Source organism: Alligator sinensis, unplaced genomic scaffold (assembly GCF_000455745.1).
Source record: "Alligator sinensis unplaced genomic scaffold, ASM45574v1 scaffold740_1, whole genome shotgun sequence".
NCBI classification, from domain to species: Eukaryota; Metazoa; Chordata; order Crocodylia; family Alligatoridae; genus Alligator; species Alligator sinensis.
In genome coordinates, this window is record NW_005841964.1 from 232,639 (window position 1) to 249,593 (window position 16,955).

The window sequence follows — 16,955 nt, forward strand, 5'->3', positions numbered from 1 at the left end:
AGAGAGGAAAGTGTCTTGCTGCTGAGAATGGAGGAGAACAGCGGTGGGATTCTTACTTGCTTTGAGGACTTAAATAAAGGTCCTTGGCTGCTGCTGTCCTGTTATAGTGGCCTGAAATGTGGATGCATCTATGGCACGGTATCCATCCTGGATCTATCCCTGGGGAAAATATATATTTGCCATGCTGTTTGATCAGCCATATTATAATTGTTCATGAAGGTCAGGAAGATAACTAGGGCTGGGCATGTGGGGCACCAGTTCTGGGTGCCAATTTACAGCAGCCGGTGGAATGGTGGTTCCCAGAGACCCCACAGTGCAGCCGCAGCAGCAGTTTTCACTAGGGAGGCAAAGCCCTATGTGTGAGGAGGTCAGACTTTCTAGTGCTTGGCTACATCTCTCCCCAAAACTCAACATCAGCACCTCTCCGCCTTTGCTGTGTGTGTCCAAATATCTACTTATGCCTCAGATATAAGTAAATAACTTTGGGTTAAATTGTTATTTCCCTTTTGTTCCAAAGAATGTGTCTGAGCATACCAGTGTCACCACAGGAACAGCCCAAGAAAGTCAATGAGAGTCAAGCTTATAAATTCCTTTTAGGGGTTTTGAAAATAGAACTAGGCTCCTTAGTCATTTGAGATCTTTGAGGGATTTTCTGGGAAACTCTTCTTTTAAAAAAAAAAGATATGGGCATTTACTTGTCTCTCTCAATTTTCTCACCTTCTGTCCCTCTTTGCAATGTTATTTATTGATGAATATATTGTAATTAATTTAACCTACCAACACTTGGTGACCCTTTATTCCTTGCAGCTACTTTTCCTCCCTTTTGTGTGTCAGCAAAGTAAAAAAAAATCTGTCTTCCTTATGTACTGTTGGCACAGTGTAAAGAAAAAGGATAACTTGAGTTTATTAGGAGATTTAAAAACATTAAATTTGATAGCAATGAAAGCCAGTGCCGTTGGCAGTAAAACTCAGTATCACAGATAATTAGATCAGTGAGAACTTGAGAGGTCCAAGTTCAGTGAGCCAAATGTTTGTGGGGGGGTTTTGTTGTTTCTGTTTTGTTTTTAACTTGCATTTAGCGAACTTAAATGCCACCTAAATAGGAAAAAAATCAGGGCTGAATGCTCTCAGCTGAAAGTACTGTAACATATATTACTGCTATAGTTGTGCCAGAACTGGAACCATTTTTACAACTCACAGCAAAAAAACTTTTGAATTTTTGTAATAAATCAAATTACCTGATTAACTGTAATATGGTCCATCTCTGTTTCTTGGATTTATCTCCACTAGTTTAAGAAACTGCCATAGTCATCTCTGATATGATTACTTTTCCGATTATATATACAGGACACCCTCACTAAATTAAATTTGTAGGTTCAGCATTTGCAGTTTCAAATATTTGTGAATGCTGAGCCCGATTCTTAAATATACTTAAAGGAAGTCCTCGGGAGCTCCGCACTTGTTGCTGCTGGGCTCCCAGCGCTGCCACCGAAGCCATGCTCCCCCCGCCCCACCCCCCGCCAGCCACTGGGGGCACTGAGTTCATGAATGCAGTGCCTTATTCGCAGATTTCACCATTTGCAGGGGATGCAAGAATGTATCCCCCGCGAATGGCAAGGGTCACCTGTAAACAGAATCACCAATTAATCTCTAAAATTACTTGTGAAACTCTGAACATTCACAATTTGTATTCTTCTGTGTCTGGGTGTGTGAGAGGTGTAGCAGGAGCATAGTTAGAACACTTTCAACCTTCTGCTCTGGGTATTTTAGGATGGCTGAGCAGTACATAATTGGCCATTCATGTTGGCTCTGATTTAGAGAGAAAACTTAGGGTATCCCTTACAAACCTAACACCAGTGGGAGTAACAATAGTAGAGCTCTGTTGGCATGTCTACATATGCTATTGGCATGCAGCAATAAACTCTGGTTTGTATCACTGTGGAGTTTATTGCTTCTGGGCACACTGTTTGAATGTGCACCCAAGGCTGGAGCATGTTGAGCAAGGTTGGAGCAGCCCCAGCTAGAAGGAGGTCCAGGGGATCAGTCTGCCAGGCCAGGGCTGCTCCCCTGTGCTCAACATGCTGTCAAGTGGCTGGTTGGGGCACAAGGGTGCTCCAGTGTGGGGCTAACCAGCAGGTAGGCCCCTCCCCACTCCCACACTGAAGCACCTCATCATGACCCAGTTAGCCATATCAGTGTCTACACATGTGCTGCTGCAGAGTAAAATACTCTAGCAGGGTAGTACTTGTATTTACAAGTGCTACTCTGCTGAGGAGTTGATTAGTTTGCTGTGGCTTAATAGGGCTCCATGTGCAGATGCAAGACATTTAATGTAGAACTAATTATCCCGCTCCACAGTAAACATCTCATGTAGACACACCCTGTGATGATATATTTCCTTTACTCTCTGACCTCCATCATCTTTACCTCAACAAAGAGTCCTCTTATACGAGGGACAGGCAATTATTTCAGCAGAAGAGGCATTTAATGGGGTTTAGTGAGCTTTCAAGGGCCACAAGGGTAGTCTCACCCCTTGACAGTTGCCCTGCCTCCTGGTCAACATCTTGGGACCAGAAGTCCTGCCCCTAACCCTCACCTTTGCCACCAGAAGTCCCTCTCCTTGGCCCTGACAAATATTCCTGACAAATACTCCTTTGGGGGCAGGAGGTTGCCATCTTAACACCAGAAAAAAATAATCATACACTAAAAGTCAAGCACCTACTGTAACAAATTTTAATTTGACTACAAAAAATATTTCTCATGATTTGTGCTTGCATACTGTACATAGAGGTGATTGCATAATAACTCAAAAATAAAGTCTTATTGTTGTATTGTGTGTCTGTGTGTGCGCGATATGGAGTGTGGGGTGTGTGTGTATGGTGGGGTGTGGGGAGGTGTGTGAGGAAGAATGGAGGGTGTGGGGATCCCCCCCACACTCCCCACATAGCACACAGCCCCTGCAGGCAGAAGTAGCAGCAGCAAGCAGGGGCACTCAGGGTGCTTGTGACTGGTGCAGGCACTGGCACCTAGCAGCACATGGCTCCAGCCAGTGCCGCACATTGCAGTGAGAAGCTCAGCCTGCCCAGCCTGTTTGTATCGTTAGGGCTCCCTGCTGCACACATGCAACTCCTGCACTTGCACACCACCAGAGGGAAGTTCCATGTGCTGGATCTGGCTGCCTCCCATGCCCCCTGACACTCAAGTGGCTCGTGAGTACAGTAGTTGCACGTACATGGCACAGAGCCCCAGCAATAGAGGTGGCTCGGCCAAGCTGCACTCCTCGCACCCATGTGAAGAGCTGGCTGGAGCTGTGTGCCACTAGGTGTCAGTACCTGTGCTGGGCATGAGCACCCTGCCCCGAGCACCTCCACCAGCTGCTGCTGCCTGCAGGGGCTGCACGCCATCGGGGGGGGAGGGTTCCCATATCCCTTACCTTCTCTCATGCCTACACCCTGCCCACCAGAGCTTCACATTGCTGCTGCCTCCTTGGGCATGGGATCCATGCTGCTGCTAGCCTCAGCCCTATGCTCCATGCTCGCCCAGCTGCACCTTTCCCCTGCCCTGCCCCTCTCTCCACCCTTGTTGCTTCCCTACCTGCTGCCCAGAGCGAGCAAGACACTGGGGAAGCCAAGCAGGTTCTCCAGTAGCTGCAGCAGCGACGGCAGCAGCCTTGCCTGCAATCTGTGTGTTGGCCGGGCTGGGCCCTTTCACCCACGAGGGTGGGAGTGAAGTGAAATAAGGTATGTTGGTTGGGGTGGGGGAAGGGGAGGTGTATATGTGGGTGTCTCACTCCCACCCTCATGCATACTATCAGACTGTTTCTTACCTTCTCTGTAGAGGAAAAAATCTTTGTGGAGATATAAATATAAAACCCCCTGAAAAACAAAAGAAGAAAAAGACCCTGTTTGATACACATTTTATTTGTAATGGTGGGGTGGGGAAAGGTTCCCCAGCCTGTTCAACAAATATAGAATCTGCAGGGCCCATTTGGCCCCTATATCTGAAACCTGTGTATTGGGATGAGTGAATTAAACCTTTATCAAAACAAATTTCTGAAAGGCATTTCCCAATTGAATCAAGGATTGCAAGGTTTGGGAGGTGATGTATTCTGTAGATTTGCAGCTGAACAGCAAGTCAACAGAAATAGTGTGTACAAATGTCTCCTCCTTAAAGAATGAAAAGAGAATTAATTTATCTTTTAGAGGATAAATTATGACCCATAGACAGGGGAAAGGTATATTAATAGAATAATAATGTTTCCACAGAAGTCAGAGGTCAAGCACATTTTAGCTTATTAGACTATGCTTCAATGTCCAGGCATTTCTATTAAGACTATTAAAATACATGGGGCCCTTTTGTTCTCCCAGTAGAAAAGGCCTTCTGTAGTGATGTGGTTATGAGAGGAGGCTTGGGTATTTTCTTTCAAGTTGATCTTTAATCATAAAGGTCAAATGTTTACCATTAAAAAAACTTGAAGGTCAAGGAACTCTTACATGCAGTTATTGATTTTTTTTTTTAAGACCTTGAAACTTGGCAAGTATCACAAGCTATACAGGACAACTAGGCAAAGACAATAATAGAAAAGCTGGCGAAGCCCTCCTAAATATGAGAGGTTGTGTATACTAACACAGGACCCAGATTTTCAGGGAATGGAGAAAATGGTGGAAATCTGAAATGGTTCCAGAGATACTTATTATGATCTGAGGATTTTAAAAAAGGTGTGGGTTTTTTGTGGTCATTGTTTCAGTGTAATAGTACCTAGATGACATTAGAGCTAAATACAGACAGTCAAAAAGCCAAAGTCTGAATCAATTCAGTCTTTGTGAGTTAGTCCAAGCTGTGTAGATTGAACTGATAAGCAAGTGAACAGACATTCACTTCATAGTTTCAGAGTTGGTAGGGTCGGAAGCGACCTGATCAGATCATCAAGTCTGACCCCCTCCCATAGCAGGAAAAAGTACTGGGGTCAAATGACCCCAGCAAGGTGTTCATCTAACCTCCTCTTAAAGACCCCCAGGGTAGGAGCCAGCACCACTTTGCTTGGAAGTTGGTTCCAGATCCTAGCCGCCCTGACTGTGAAGTAGTACCTCCTGATGTCTAGTCTGAATCTACCCTCTGCCAACTTGTGACCGTTATTTCTAGTCACTCCTGGTAGTGCTCAGGGGAACAGGGACTCCCCCAATGCCTGCTGGTCCCCTCTGACTAGTTTGTAACAGGCCGCTAGACCCCCCATCAGCCTTCTCTTGTGGAGGCTGAACAGATTCAGGTCCCTTAGCCTCTCCTCATAGGGCCTGCCCTGCTGCCCCCTGATCACATGGGTGGCCCTCCTCTGAACCCTCTCAATGCTGTCCACATCCCTCCTGAAGTGCAGCACCCAGAACTGGACGCAATACTCCAACTGCAGCCTGACCAGTGCTGCATAGAGGGGGAAGATCACCCCCTTGGACCTACTCGAGATTCATCTGTGGATGCATGAAAAGGTGTGGTTGTCCCTGCTGACCATGTCCCCACACTGTCGGCCCATGTTCATTTTGGCATCAATAATGACTCCACGATCCTTTTCTGCCTCTACACTGACAAGAAGGGAGTCCCCCAGCCTGTAGGTATGCTTCTGGTTCTTCCCCCCCCAGGTGCAGCACCTTGCACTTGTCAGTGTTGAAACCCATCCTGTTCTCATCTGCCCACCCCTGTAACCTGTCCAGGTCCAATTGCAGCCTATTCCTCCCTTCTAGCATGCCCACATCCCCTGACATCTTAGTATCATCGGCAAATTTGAATAGGGTGCTTTTTACCCCCTCGTCCAAGTCACTGATGAAGATGCGACTGAGCCCGTGGGGACCCCACTGCCCACATCCCTCCAGGTTGAAAATGACCCATCCACCACCACTCTCTGGGTGCAGCCCTCCAGCCACTTAGCAACCCATTTAACTGTGTACGTGTCATTGCCACAGTCCCCTAGTTTTTTAATGAGAATGGGGTGAGAGACTGTGTTGAAGGCCTTCCTGAAAGACTACGTCCACTGCTACCCCTGCATCTAAGGATTTTGTGACCTGGTCATAGAAGGTCACCAGGTTGGTCTGACAGGAGCTGCCTCTAATGAACCCATGTTGGTTGCCCCTAAGCATAACCTCCCCTGCTGGCCCCTCGCAGACATGCGCCAGGATAATTCTCTCAAAAAGCTTACCCAGGATCAAGGTAAGACTAACTGGCCTGTAGTTCCCTGTGTCCTCCTTCCTCCCTTTTTTGAAAATGGGAACCACGTTGGCCCTTTTCCAGTCCTCGGACACCATAGCAGAGCACCACGAGTGCTCGTAGAACCATGCCAGGGGTCCCACAATGACCTCTGCTAATTCCCTCAGCACTCTGGGGTGGAGTTAATCAGGGCCAGCTGATTTAAATACATCCAGTCCCTCCAGAAGTTCCCTGACTAGATCCTCACTGACCCTAGGCCTGGGTGCGCCTCCCCCAGGGCCTGAGGGGTTCCCAGCGGAAGGGCTGATCTGGTCCCTGCTCAGGAAAATGGAGGCAAAGAAATAGTTAAATAGGTTAGCCTTGTTGTCTGGTGTGACAACCAGATTTCCTAGCATGTCTTGCAGAGGCGCCACATTACCCGGTACTTTCTTTTTTGCCCCCTATGTATTTCAAAAAGGACTTCTTGTTGTCCTTGATTCAGGTAGCTAGTCCCAGTTCCATCTCCGCCTTGGCCTTCCTGACTACCACCCTGCAGCCCCGAGCAACCAAGGTATAGTCTTCCCTGGTGATGGCCCCTCCCTTCCATTGGGTGTACGCCTCCCTTTTAGCTAGGAGACATTCCCGTATGCTTTTGGTGAGCCATGGGGGCTTTTGTGCCCTCTTGCCCCCTTTGATTCTTGTTGGGATTACCTCCCTTTGGGCATGCAGGATCGTCTCCTTAAGGAATGACCACTCTTCTTGGACACCCGACTCCCCTCCCCTCCGGGACCTCAGTACTTCCCCTGATTCCAGAAATGCAGCCGTCTGCCTACATTGGCCCAGGCCAGAAGCCAGGGGGTGCTAGAGCATTGTTTCCTGCTCAGCTAGAGCAGACAGCTTGAGCCAAGGCTATCCTACCCACCCTGCAGTGTGGGGGGGAAGGGGGGCAAAGAATTCTGGGATGCTGGGGGACTGTGAGTTAACTTGAATCTGGAGGGGATCTGGGACAGAAGGTCAATAAACTGATTTAGCCTAAATCAGTTAAACCTGGATGGCAGTAGTATCAGACTTATCTTTAACCAGTTTCAACAATCAGGAAAGCAGTTCAAGTGCTCTGAACTTCTATAGTGTTACAGATTTTAACTGATTTCCAATCACTTGTACCAGTTTGTGTGTAATTTCTGTCCTTAGCCTAGAGGTGCAGTTTTTGTGAATAAGGGGAGAACATTTGCTAGAGAAGCATTTTATTCCCCAGGAAATATTGTTTCTAAAGCACTTCAGGGAAATGTTTTGGTTTCATAGGTGAGATTCCAATGAACTGCAGAAAACCCTGGACTTTCAAAGTCAGCATTTAAAAATGTAGTCCTTCATGAGTCAATCTTAGGCACCAGCTGGTATAAGAATCTTAAAACCCTGGTGCGGCTCTAGCTTGATCTTGAAAACCCGAAAGTCCTGGCTAACTGAGATATGATTTTTTTTCACACCAGCCCCTAATGTGACAAAACCAGTCTCAGTCTCTGGGATCCTGGGAGAACATCTAGTTTGAGAAACACCATGCGTCAGGTATAGGATGTCACATCTTTAGATTATAGCGCAGACACATTCTGACTCACCCAAATAAATGCTGAATGATTGTTTATATGTTCACTATCATATAATCTCTTGATCTGGCTATCATGCTGAAAATAATATTTAGAGGACATCCAAAATACAAAAACTTAGGCCATCAACAGGCATTCATTTGAAACAGTGGTAATTTTCTTAACGCTAGAAATGCTCTCCGGGGAGGGAGCAGTACAGCTGTTCATTCTGCAACTGTCCCTTTTCCTGCACATGGTGCCTTCCTCAGACTACAGTGATCCTTCTCTGGGGATAGTGTGGGGAGCACTGGCTGCTCCAATCTTCCTGTTTCCAGGAGGACTGGAGCGGTGAAGCCATGCCCCTGCTTTTAACTCCATGAGGGGGAAGAAGCTAGACATCCCAAGAGAGTCCTGCTACACAAGAGAGATAATAAAATTACATGATGTTGAATCACAGCCTTACAGTTTGCTTTCCATAAAGCACTGGGCAAAATGTCAGTAATACACACCCAAGAGGTAGCTAAAATTTCTCCTCACAAAGCTGTGTTATCAAAAGCCAATTGTCTAACTCTGCTTGGAAAATAAAATGAACCTGAGTGTAGCAGTAGTGGTGCTGCTTCTAGTAGTTTAGTTAGGAAGGCTCTAGGGACTCTAGCTTTTTCTTTCACAGCTGTGTAGTCTTGGTACGAACAGGTTTGCCTTGGCCTCATCTTCTGTGACTTATTATTGAGGGCTGTCCAAGGACAGCAGGGTCAGGTCTTCTTGTAAATTAATGTTCCCTGTGGGACTCCTAATGAAGAGACTGTTAACTAATTATCGGTCTGTTTGGAAGGTACTCATTTTTTAATTGACCTCAAAGCACTCAAGGAACCAAAGGAATCTGAAGAAAGATGACTTGTGTCCAGGGCAAGAGAAATGCATCATTTTCTGTCATTGGGGAGGGTGAGTTGGTTTATTAGGGTAAGGTGGACGTGCAAGCTTGATAATGAGGTGCTCAGAATTTAGAAGGATCAATAATTGCACCTGGTCACCCTGCTTCTGTGTGACATGTTCCCTCATTCATTTAGCTTGTTTTCTGTAAATATTACTTCAGTCTTCTCTGAGAAATATGATTTAAACTAATTCTGTTATAATCTGAGTTTTAGTTTAAGTAGGAAAGTTCAAATCTGCAATTTGAATGTCAGGTGCAATTTCACTGAGGTTGCTTGCAGGGCTGTAAATATCCCACAGAGAAGATAATTGTAAAGTCAGAAGAAGCCTCAAGACTGTTAGTTAGGAAACATTTTTGGTCCAACAAAAATGATATTTTACTTTTTACCCTGTGAATGCTGGCTAAAATGATGATGAACTCAATATTTCTTGCTTATCTTTAAGTACTTGGTAATTTAATGAATAACAAGTTATATTTTTAATTCTCTGCTATTTTGTAGGATTCGCTAAGAATCATAAGCCAGATTCTTAACTGGGCCAAGTATTGTCTTTTGGAGAAAAGTAATAACTATGTAACATTGGACATTAGAAAGAACTTCACAGTAAGGGTTGCCAGAATATGGAATGGGCTTCCACGGGAGGTGGTGCTCTCCCCTACCAAGAGGAGACTGGACAAGCACCTGGCTGGGATCATCAGACCCCAGCGCTCTTTCCTGCCCAGGGCAGGGGGTCAGACTTGATGACCAACTGACTGACCCTAACACCTATGAATCTATAAAATATGTTTTTATCATAATAAAGATATGCACTTCATTTAGCAATTAAGTGTTTTAAAATAAAGCCGAGAACACTGAAGGAACTTCTGTTTAGAAAACGTTCATTGTTAGACTCCAATATAGAAAATACCTTTGTATTGCAATAAGCGGAAAGAGGGTTATTTAATGCGATTTAAAAATCAATTTCTTAGGTATTTCTAAAAACGTATTAGATTAGATTGAAAATCTAATTGAGAAACAAGACTGTATCCCCTTATAAATGTAATTTGCTATGAACCGATTAAAAGTTTCTACTCGAAGACAGTCATCCTTGAAGAAGGGCTCTTTGTGCCCAAAAGGTTGTCTAATACCTGTCCCAACTACACATTTGGCCCAATAAAAGATATTACAAAATGTACCTTGCTTCAGAGCTCTTAGAGCACTGGTTTTCAACTTTTTTGACTTTAGACACCCCTGGGGAGACTCAAGGCACCCCTCAAAGTAGGCCAGCTATTAAATCTTACTCTCTCTCTTTTTTACTAAAAAAACAAAAAAACAAACAAACAAACAAAAAAAACCCAAGCCAACCCCAATAAATTAGTTTTTCTATTGCAAAGAGCCCAGAAAGATCACAGCTCTGGATTTCTATTTGAAATCTCTGGGGTTATCTTGTGAATCATGTTTGTAAACCTAACAGTGCTAACACTGTGTAGCATCCCATGGCACCATTGTAAGGACCTTGGGGCACCCCAGGACAATATGGCAACCTGGTTGAAAATCCATGCCTTAGAGACAGAGTTTGAAAGCCAATATAACATGAGTGCATTAACATGCATTTGCAACTTGAGCTACAGAGGGGAGCATACATTAACTGAGTATTTCTGTTAGCAGCAATCAGACATAAAATACCTGTACATGGAGCAAAATACATTGCAGAGTTTGTTATTGTTTTTTATTTAGGCAATTTTTGCCTTAATCATATCTCAAAGAATTATTGCCCCTGGAATTTAGAGCATAACCTATAAAAATCTGACCTCCTTTAAATGGTTTATATTATCATACTCTCACTTATGATATGATAAGTAGCTCCATGGTCAGCCCTTTGTGAAAATCATGGGCAGAGATTTTTAAGACTAATTTTATTTTCCATAAAGATTCACTGTATGTTCAGACTGTACCCTTTGCAAATAGCTACCATACTCAAACAGCTCATGGCAGGGAGAAGCAGTTACAAAATTTAAGAGTTTTAAATTGTAATTTTTTTAATAGAAGCAGTTACTCAATTTAAGAGTTTTAAATTGTAATTTTTTTAAAGCTCTCATGAGCTTTTATAATTTTATAGCACTTTGTGGGGACACCAAAATGCTGTACACCCAAGTATAAACCCAAGTGCCTTATAAATTATTTCATTACAAAAACCCTATACAAGCAAGATTACCAAATTTAACTGTAAAATTTGCCAATTTGGAGCAAGTGAAGACAGGTGTGAGATTACAGCTATAATAAAACTGAAATTGAACACTAAGATCTAAATTTGTAGCTGGCAATTGATTTGATTTATAAAACATAGACCACAAAAGGAGATAGATGTAAGTCAGCATCTTCAGTTGGAAACAGTGGTTTGATGAGTTGTGGTAGGTCAGGGGGAACTGCTGAATTACTTGTTTAAATCTGGTTTAGAGCTTGTGCAGCATAACTATATATTTTTGTCAAGCTTATCTATGGAGACACCATTTGCAACAAGGAAAAACTAGTTGGTCCTAGCAGATGCTACCTATGCCATATAATCTTTGGTAAAATGAACAAAAGAATGTAAAACGCATGGAGTTTCCCAGGACAAGAAGTGGTATATTATTTGTGAACATAACTGAAGCCTGTAAAATACTTAAGGTGTTTAAATGCACAGATCAATAATTAAACTGTTTTTAAGATACTAGAACACTGCATTGCAAAACTCAAATGGTAAATAAGCCTGATAAGGAAATAAAGGAAGAGCAATAAAAATATTGTCTCCAGAGTTCCTTCCAATCTGAGCAGTCTTAATGTCACCGATGGGGAAAACTTGCATAGAATAAGGAAGACACTGAACTTAATTAATAAAGACTACTTAGTTTTATAAGAAAAATTCCCAAAGTAGCCATGGCAGCTTTTGTTTGCCGTGGATTGACTGATAAACAATTTCAAAGCAGAAGTCTAGAGACTTTTTGTTTGAAATACTGTATGGCGCTCAGACTTTGGAATAGAGGCCTGACATTTGGCAAGGCGATAGACTTTGTGTCAGGAATGTACATTTTGTCATCCATATAAAAATCTGCCTAAATAAAGCCACATGATAAGCTTTTTAGAAATGGAATTTCTGAAGCCAGTGACTATCAGTCTTGTATTCAGGACACAAGAAGTGAAACAGTTCATCACATGAAAATATATACTTAAAAGGGGAGAAAGAGAGTTGCAAAAATAAATAAATAAATGCACAGGAATGGGTTTTGTTGTAACCAAGTATTTAAAGTGTGCTTTAAAGTAATTTGGGATGTAAATGTAGCTGGAAAGAGAAACTAGATCCATAATGAGAAGGGGAAAATAAAGAATGCAACACAAAGGAGAAGTAAACTACCACTAACTAGAAATGAAAATGTTTACTACTGCAAAGCAGAAAACCATTGGGTACATAAGGGCAAGGAATGTATAGGCAAGGGGTATTTTCTTGTAAAACTTTTAGTGTTTTTTTGTGGTTTGATAAAGATGCCTAGTGATTTTTTTTCTTTCCTTCTTGTTTGTTATCTAATCATTTCAAATGGGCAAATCTATTTATACTAATTTTAAAGGTACCTAGTTTTCAGTCAGGATTTTTTTCTGACCTTTAATTAACAAGTAAGAATGTTCTAAAACCACTTTTTCTGATTTGTGTTTTGTACAGTGCCTAACACAATGGCATTCTCATGTGCATGACTATGCAAGGCCCCAAGACACTAGTCTAATACCGGTAATAATTAAAGCAATAACAAAATGGCCCTTTGAAAGATGAATTGCTGTGCATTTTTATAAAGTTTTGAGATCGCTGAAAAAAAGTCCACAGCAGCATAGGTGAAATATCACAGAGGAACAAATTCAATTATTGGTGGTTTGGGGAAATTATTATGCTTTACCACAAAAATATTCCTGTTATTTAATGGAAGGAAGTAAGGGCATATTAAGGACAGCATTCATTCTAAGCAGGTATAAGTCTTTTTTTTTTTCCTTTTATATTTTTATTGCAGATAATACAAGGTCTTGATATCCGAACTCTCTGGGCACTTTGAAATTTCAGGGCCCGATTCTCATTTATGCAAAATAAGAGCAGATTAAATTATTAATACATTACATATAAACTCAGTTTGTATCCTCAAAAGTGATGCCAGGTGGCCTGGGCATAAATAAGAATCAGGTCCCCAATATTTATTTAACCCTTGGGTTTTGTACATCATTTTATTTGCACTGATTTGCAGGACCTAGTATACAGGAAGCTAAATGTTTTAAATACTTTAAAAGTAACTTTAATCACAGAAGCATGCTATTTATTTCATTTCTCCAGAGGAATAGTGGAATTTCTTTTCTTTGAACAGCCCAAGCTAAACATTTCTGACACCATAGCACAGTGTCAATTGGAAATTCACATTTCATGTAATAACAGACCATTTTAATTTCATGAGCTAAGGAATTGGCTTCCACTCGCAAATTGCACTAAGAAAGCAATATTGTCAGAAATGGCACAATGCATCAAAAGACAACTCTATTGAATTAAATAAGAGGCTTTCATTACCTTTTACACTGTGTTTTCATATAACAGAAGCATTAATTAAACCTTTCATTGCATTCTTCCAATCACTGGAGCACTTGCTGTGTTTGACAAGAAATGTTGTCCAAGAAAACATGTGGCATCCAAACATTCCTGTTAAAGTACACTTATTCAAGCAGAAAGGAGTGGAGGAGATGGAAAAGGGTGGATTTGCTACACCTGGGAAAATATATAGGCAGAAAAAAACTTGAAGAAAACACCAACTTTCTCCCCTTTCTCCTCTGCTCAGCTATTCTGCCTAATAGAGTACTGTTGGGCTCTCAAAATATATAGTCTTCTTATTTAAGATTTTGGTAGAGAGAAAGGAATGACAGCTAATTACTGGCCCTGTTACCAGCTATATTGCTCAGGACATTTCAAATTCAAGCAAAGATCAGGCAACTGTCTTCAACGTGTTTCATCTACTTGCATTTGCGGAGAGGGAACCTCCAGTTGGGAATCAGCTTAACATTAGAAGAGATTCATCCTTTGAAATACAGTTCACCAAATGGCACTGCAAAGGAAAAGTGCTCAGTACTGCGGGAAATACAGGATAGGGGTCAAGCTAAACATACTAATACAAAGTATTCCCAAGTGCAGACTCTGGAATCTGGAAAGTGGTGCAGGAGGAGAAAATCATGTGTATATCATTTCAGTTAAGCATGCACTCATCAGATAAACAAGAAGAAATACATTTCAGGAAAAAAAAATGTATATTAAATTAATGCAAACCCATGATTTATTTCCATTTGTAAATCTACAATGTCCTTTTCTTTATTATTCCAGGAGAACATTTGCGAATCTGCCCTCAGGAATATACATGCTGCACATCAGAAATGGAGGACAAGTTGAGCCAGCAGAGCAAACTAGAATTTGAAAACTTGGTGGAAGAGACAAGTCATTTTGTGCGCACTACCTTTGTGTCCCGGCACAAGAAGTTTGATGGTAGGTGTGATTATTATTTGCATACTCTTGAGAAGTTATTTCAATTCTGTTTCAGTGTGAGGGTCATTCTCATGCACTCCAAAGCTCAACAAAGGAAAGAAAAGGTTAATCCTGCATAGGGCGGTATATAATTTTTTGCTTCTAATTTTTAGGTTTTCAATTATCTTGTTGCAAGATAAACTGTAGTTTTTATTTTTTCTTATGGTAAAGCTCTGTTTATAGCCTGTAGCCTGGCTTCTTCCATATGCCAATGCTTTCCATGTGAAGTACAGTTGTCTCTCAGAAGGGTTTCCTGTTCTTGACCTCTTGAGGGCTAGTGGGCACTGTCCAGTATAGTCTACTCAGTTTTTCTCCTTGATGCACTCATTTAGAAGCTACTACCTTGCTCCCAGCCCTGTTTTCTCTTTAGTTGTCCCCCAGAATCAACTGATGTATATCTAATAGCACCCCCCTCCCCAAAACAGGGGCAGGAGGGCTAACTGTTGCTCCATGGGCATTAAGCCCAAGTTAACCCTCTGTGTCAAATTTGCCTGTTCTTGATCACCCATGTCTTAGTTACAGATGAGAAGGATTCCTCTACAAAATTTTTGTGTGGTACTCAAATGCTTTATTTCTGCAAAAATTGAGAAAGACAGATTTAGATTATTTTTCTTTCTGTTCACTGGTGTGATTTCTCCTTCCTCCAGCATAAGATGGTTTGGAAAGGGATTAGACATTTTCTTTAACAACTCATTTTCCTTAGAAATGAATATAAAGTGATTTTTTTCCTCCCCCTGTTGAAAATGTATGGCACTGGTTGTTAAATAAACCTTTCTCATTATACATTGGAGCATAGCAAATATTAAAATGACTTCTTGTTCATTCTTGTTCACTCTCAGATTTATGTATGTGTTCAAATGAAATATAGATATATTTTGAATGACTGAATGATCTACTTATTCCTAAATGTGAAAAATGTTCACCTTGCTTGTAACACAATGTGATATAGACCCAGAGGCTGCATCCAGATGAGTGTGGCCATGTGGTATGTCGCACTACAGACATGTCTGTGGCATCACATACTGCACATTCGGCCGTTCGCCACACTGCAAGGTAGAAGTGCAGGGTGGCGGCAGGGCCGCGGTGGCTGACTGCAGGAGAGCCTATATTTTTCAAAACGTAAGACCGTAGGGTCTGATAAATTGGGATTGGGACCCTATGGTTTTGATAAATTGGGATTGGGGTGTAAAGGGGTGCTTCCCAGGGTGGCTAGGAGCAGTGATGAAAGGTACTTTTGGGGGTGCTACTGCCCCAGGAAGGAAACCCAGCTAATGGGAACCTAATCTGGCCCCCTACTTTGTTCCCTCCACCCCTCTTTCTAGACCCCATGCCAGGACCCATCTATACCCTGCAACCTGGCTAGCTGGCATATGCTCTGCAGGCTGTTTCTACAGGATTGCACCCCTAGGGTTAGGAAGGTCACACTGCTGGGGTTGGAAGGTGGCGTTGGCTTGGTGCCAGTACCTGCTTTATCTTCACCTTCCCCCAGGCAGTAGAGTTCAGGGGCTGAAAAATGTATCTACACAGAAAAAGAGGGTGATGGAGGAGATACTGCATTCTGGAATGCTGGAGGATTGGAACTTGGGTGGCTCATCTATGGGGAGTGGCCACATTTTGATAGAATATGAGCTGCCCTGAAGTGCTGTAATTTTAAGCTATGTAAGGTATTATTAAAACTAGTTTCAAGGGGTGCACTGATAGAGATTTTGAGGGGCCGATACCAATAGCCAATTTTTAAGGAGGCATATCGGCTGATACCGATCCGATTTCCAATACAGCTGTGTGCAGCTGGTAAGTCTGTTGTGGTGGAAGGGGAGGTGGGAAGGAGCGAGACATGAGGATGAGGGAAGGAGTCAGGTAGAGGCAGACTGCCCAGCCAGCGTTCCTCCAGATCTGCATGGGGTGGGGTGGGCAGGCTGCAGCTGCAGGCTGGAGTGGGGCTGTAGTGGACTCTTCTTGGTGGGAGCTGGGCTCAGGGCAGGCAGTGGTGATGCTGGGAGGTGGGGATATGGCAAAATTTGGGGTGGCTGCAGCCCTCCCACATAGTCCCCTTCCAGCACCAAAACCACTGTTGCCTGCCCCAAGCCTAGCCCCCACCAAGAAGAGCCCAGCTGCAGCCCACGTGTCCCACCCCACACAGATCTGGGGGCACATGCCCCCCCCCCGGGCCCTCCTGGGGCACACACAGCAGCAAGAGCCACTTCCCCACCCCTACCCACAGGACAAGCCATGGCTCTATCCCGTGCCCCACTGTGGCTGGGCAGCATCTGCCCCTGTCCCGCTCCCTTGCTCTTTCACCATGGGGGGAGTTGATCTGTTCCCCCATGCCCCTTCCCTCCCTCCTCCCCTTCCACTAGCTGTACACCACTCTCCATGCTGCTGTGCTGTGCTTCTTGCTGCCTATGTGCTGCACTGCAGCTGCATGCACACACAAGCATTTATTGGCAAAATCATCAGCCTCATTGGGCCAACTTCTAATACAGCCAATTTTCTTTATATCAGTGCCAATTCAATATCGGACAAATGTATCAGGTACCTCTACCAGTTTTGGGTGTTAGTGTGTACAATCCAGGAGTTAAGCTCTAGGAGCCACCTAAAATTAATATGCTATAAGGCCTTTACAAGGATTTGTAGCCATCTGCTCTTGGTGTGGTGCAGATGGAAAATAATTGAAAGGGGTTGGTTCTACTAAATGAATTCTGAGTTGGCTCAGGGACAATG

The 16,955-nt window shown here is 43.1% G+C and overlaps 1 protein-coding gene across 1 annotated transcript in view; it reads left to right on the forward strand.

Annotated features, from left to right (window-relative positions):
* The window catches only part of GPC6 (glypican 6), a 1,120,836-nt gene that overhangs the window by 206,337 nt on the left and 897,544 nt on the right, over nt 1-16,955 (forward strand). The window contains exon 3 of the mRNA XM_014518541.1: nt 14,037-14,195. Coding sequence (XP_014374027.1) covers nt 14,037-14,195 — 159 coding nt within the window. The remainder of the gene's footprint in view (nt 1-14,036; nt 14,196-16,955) is intronic.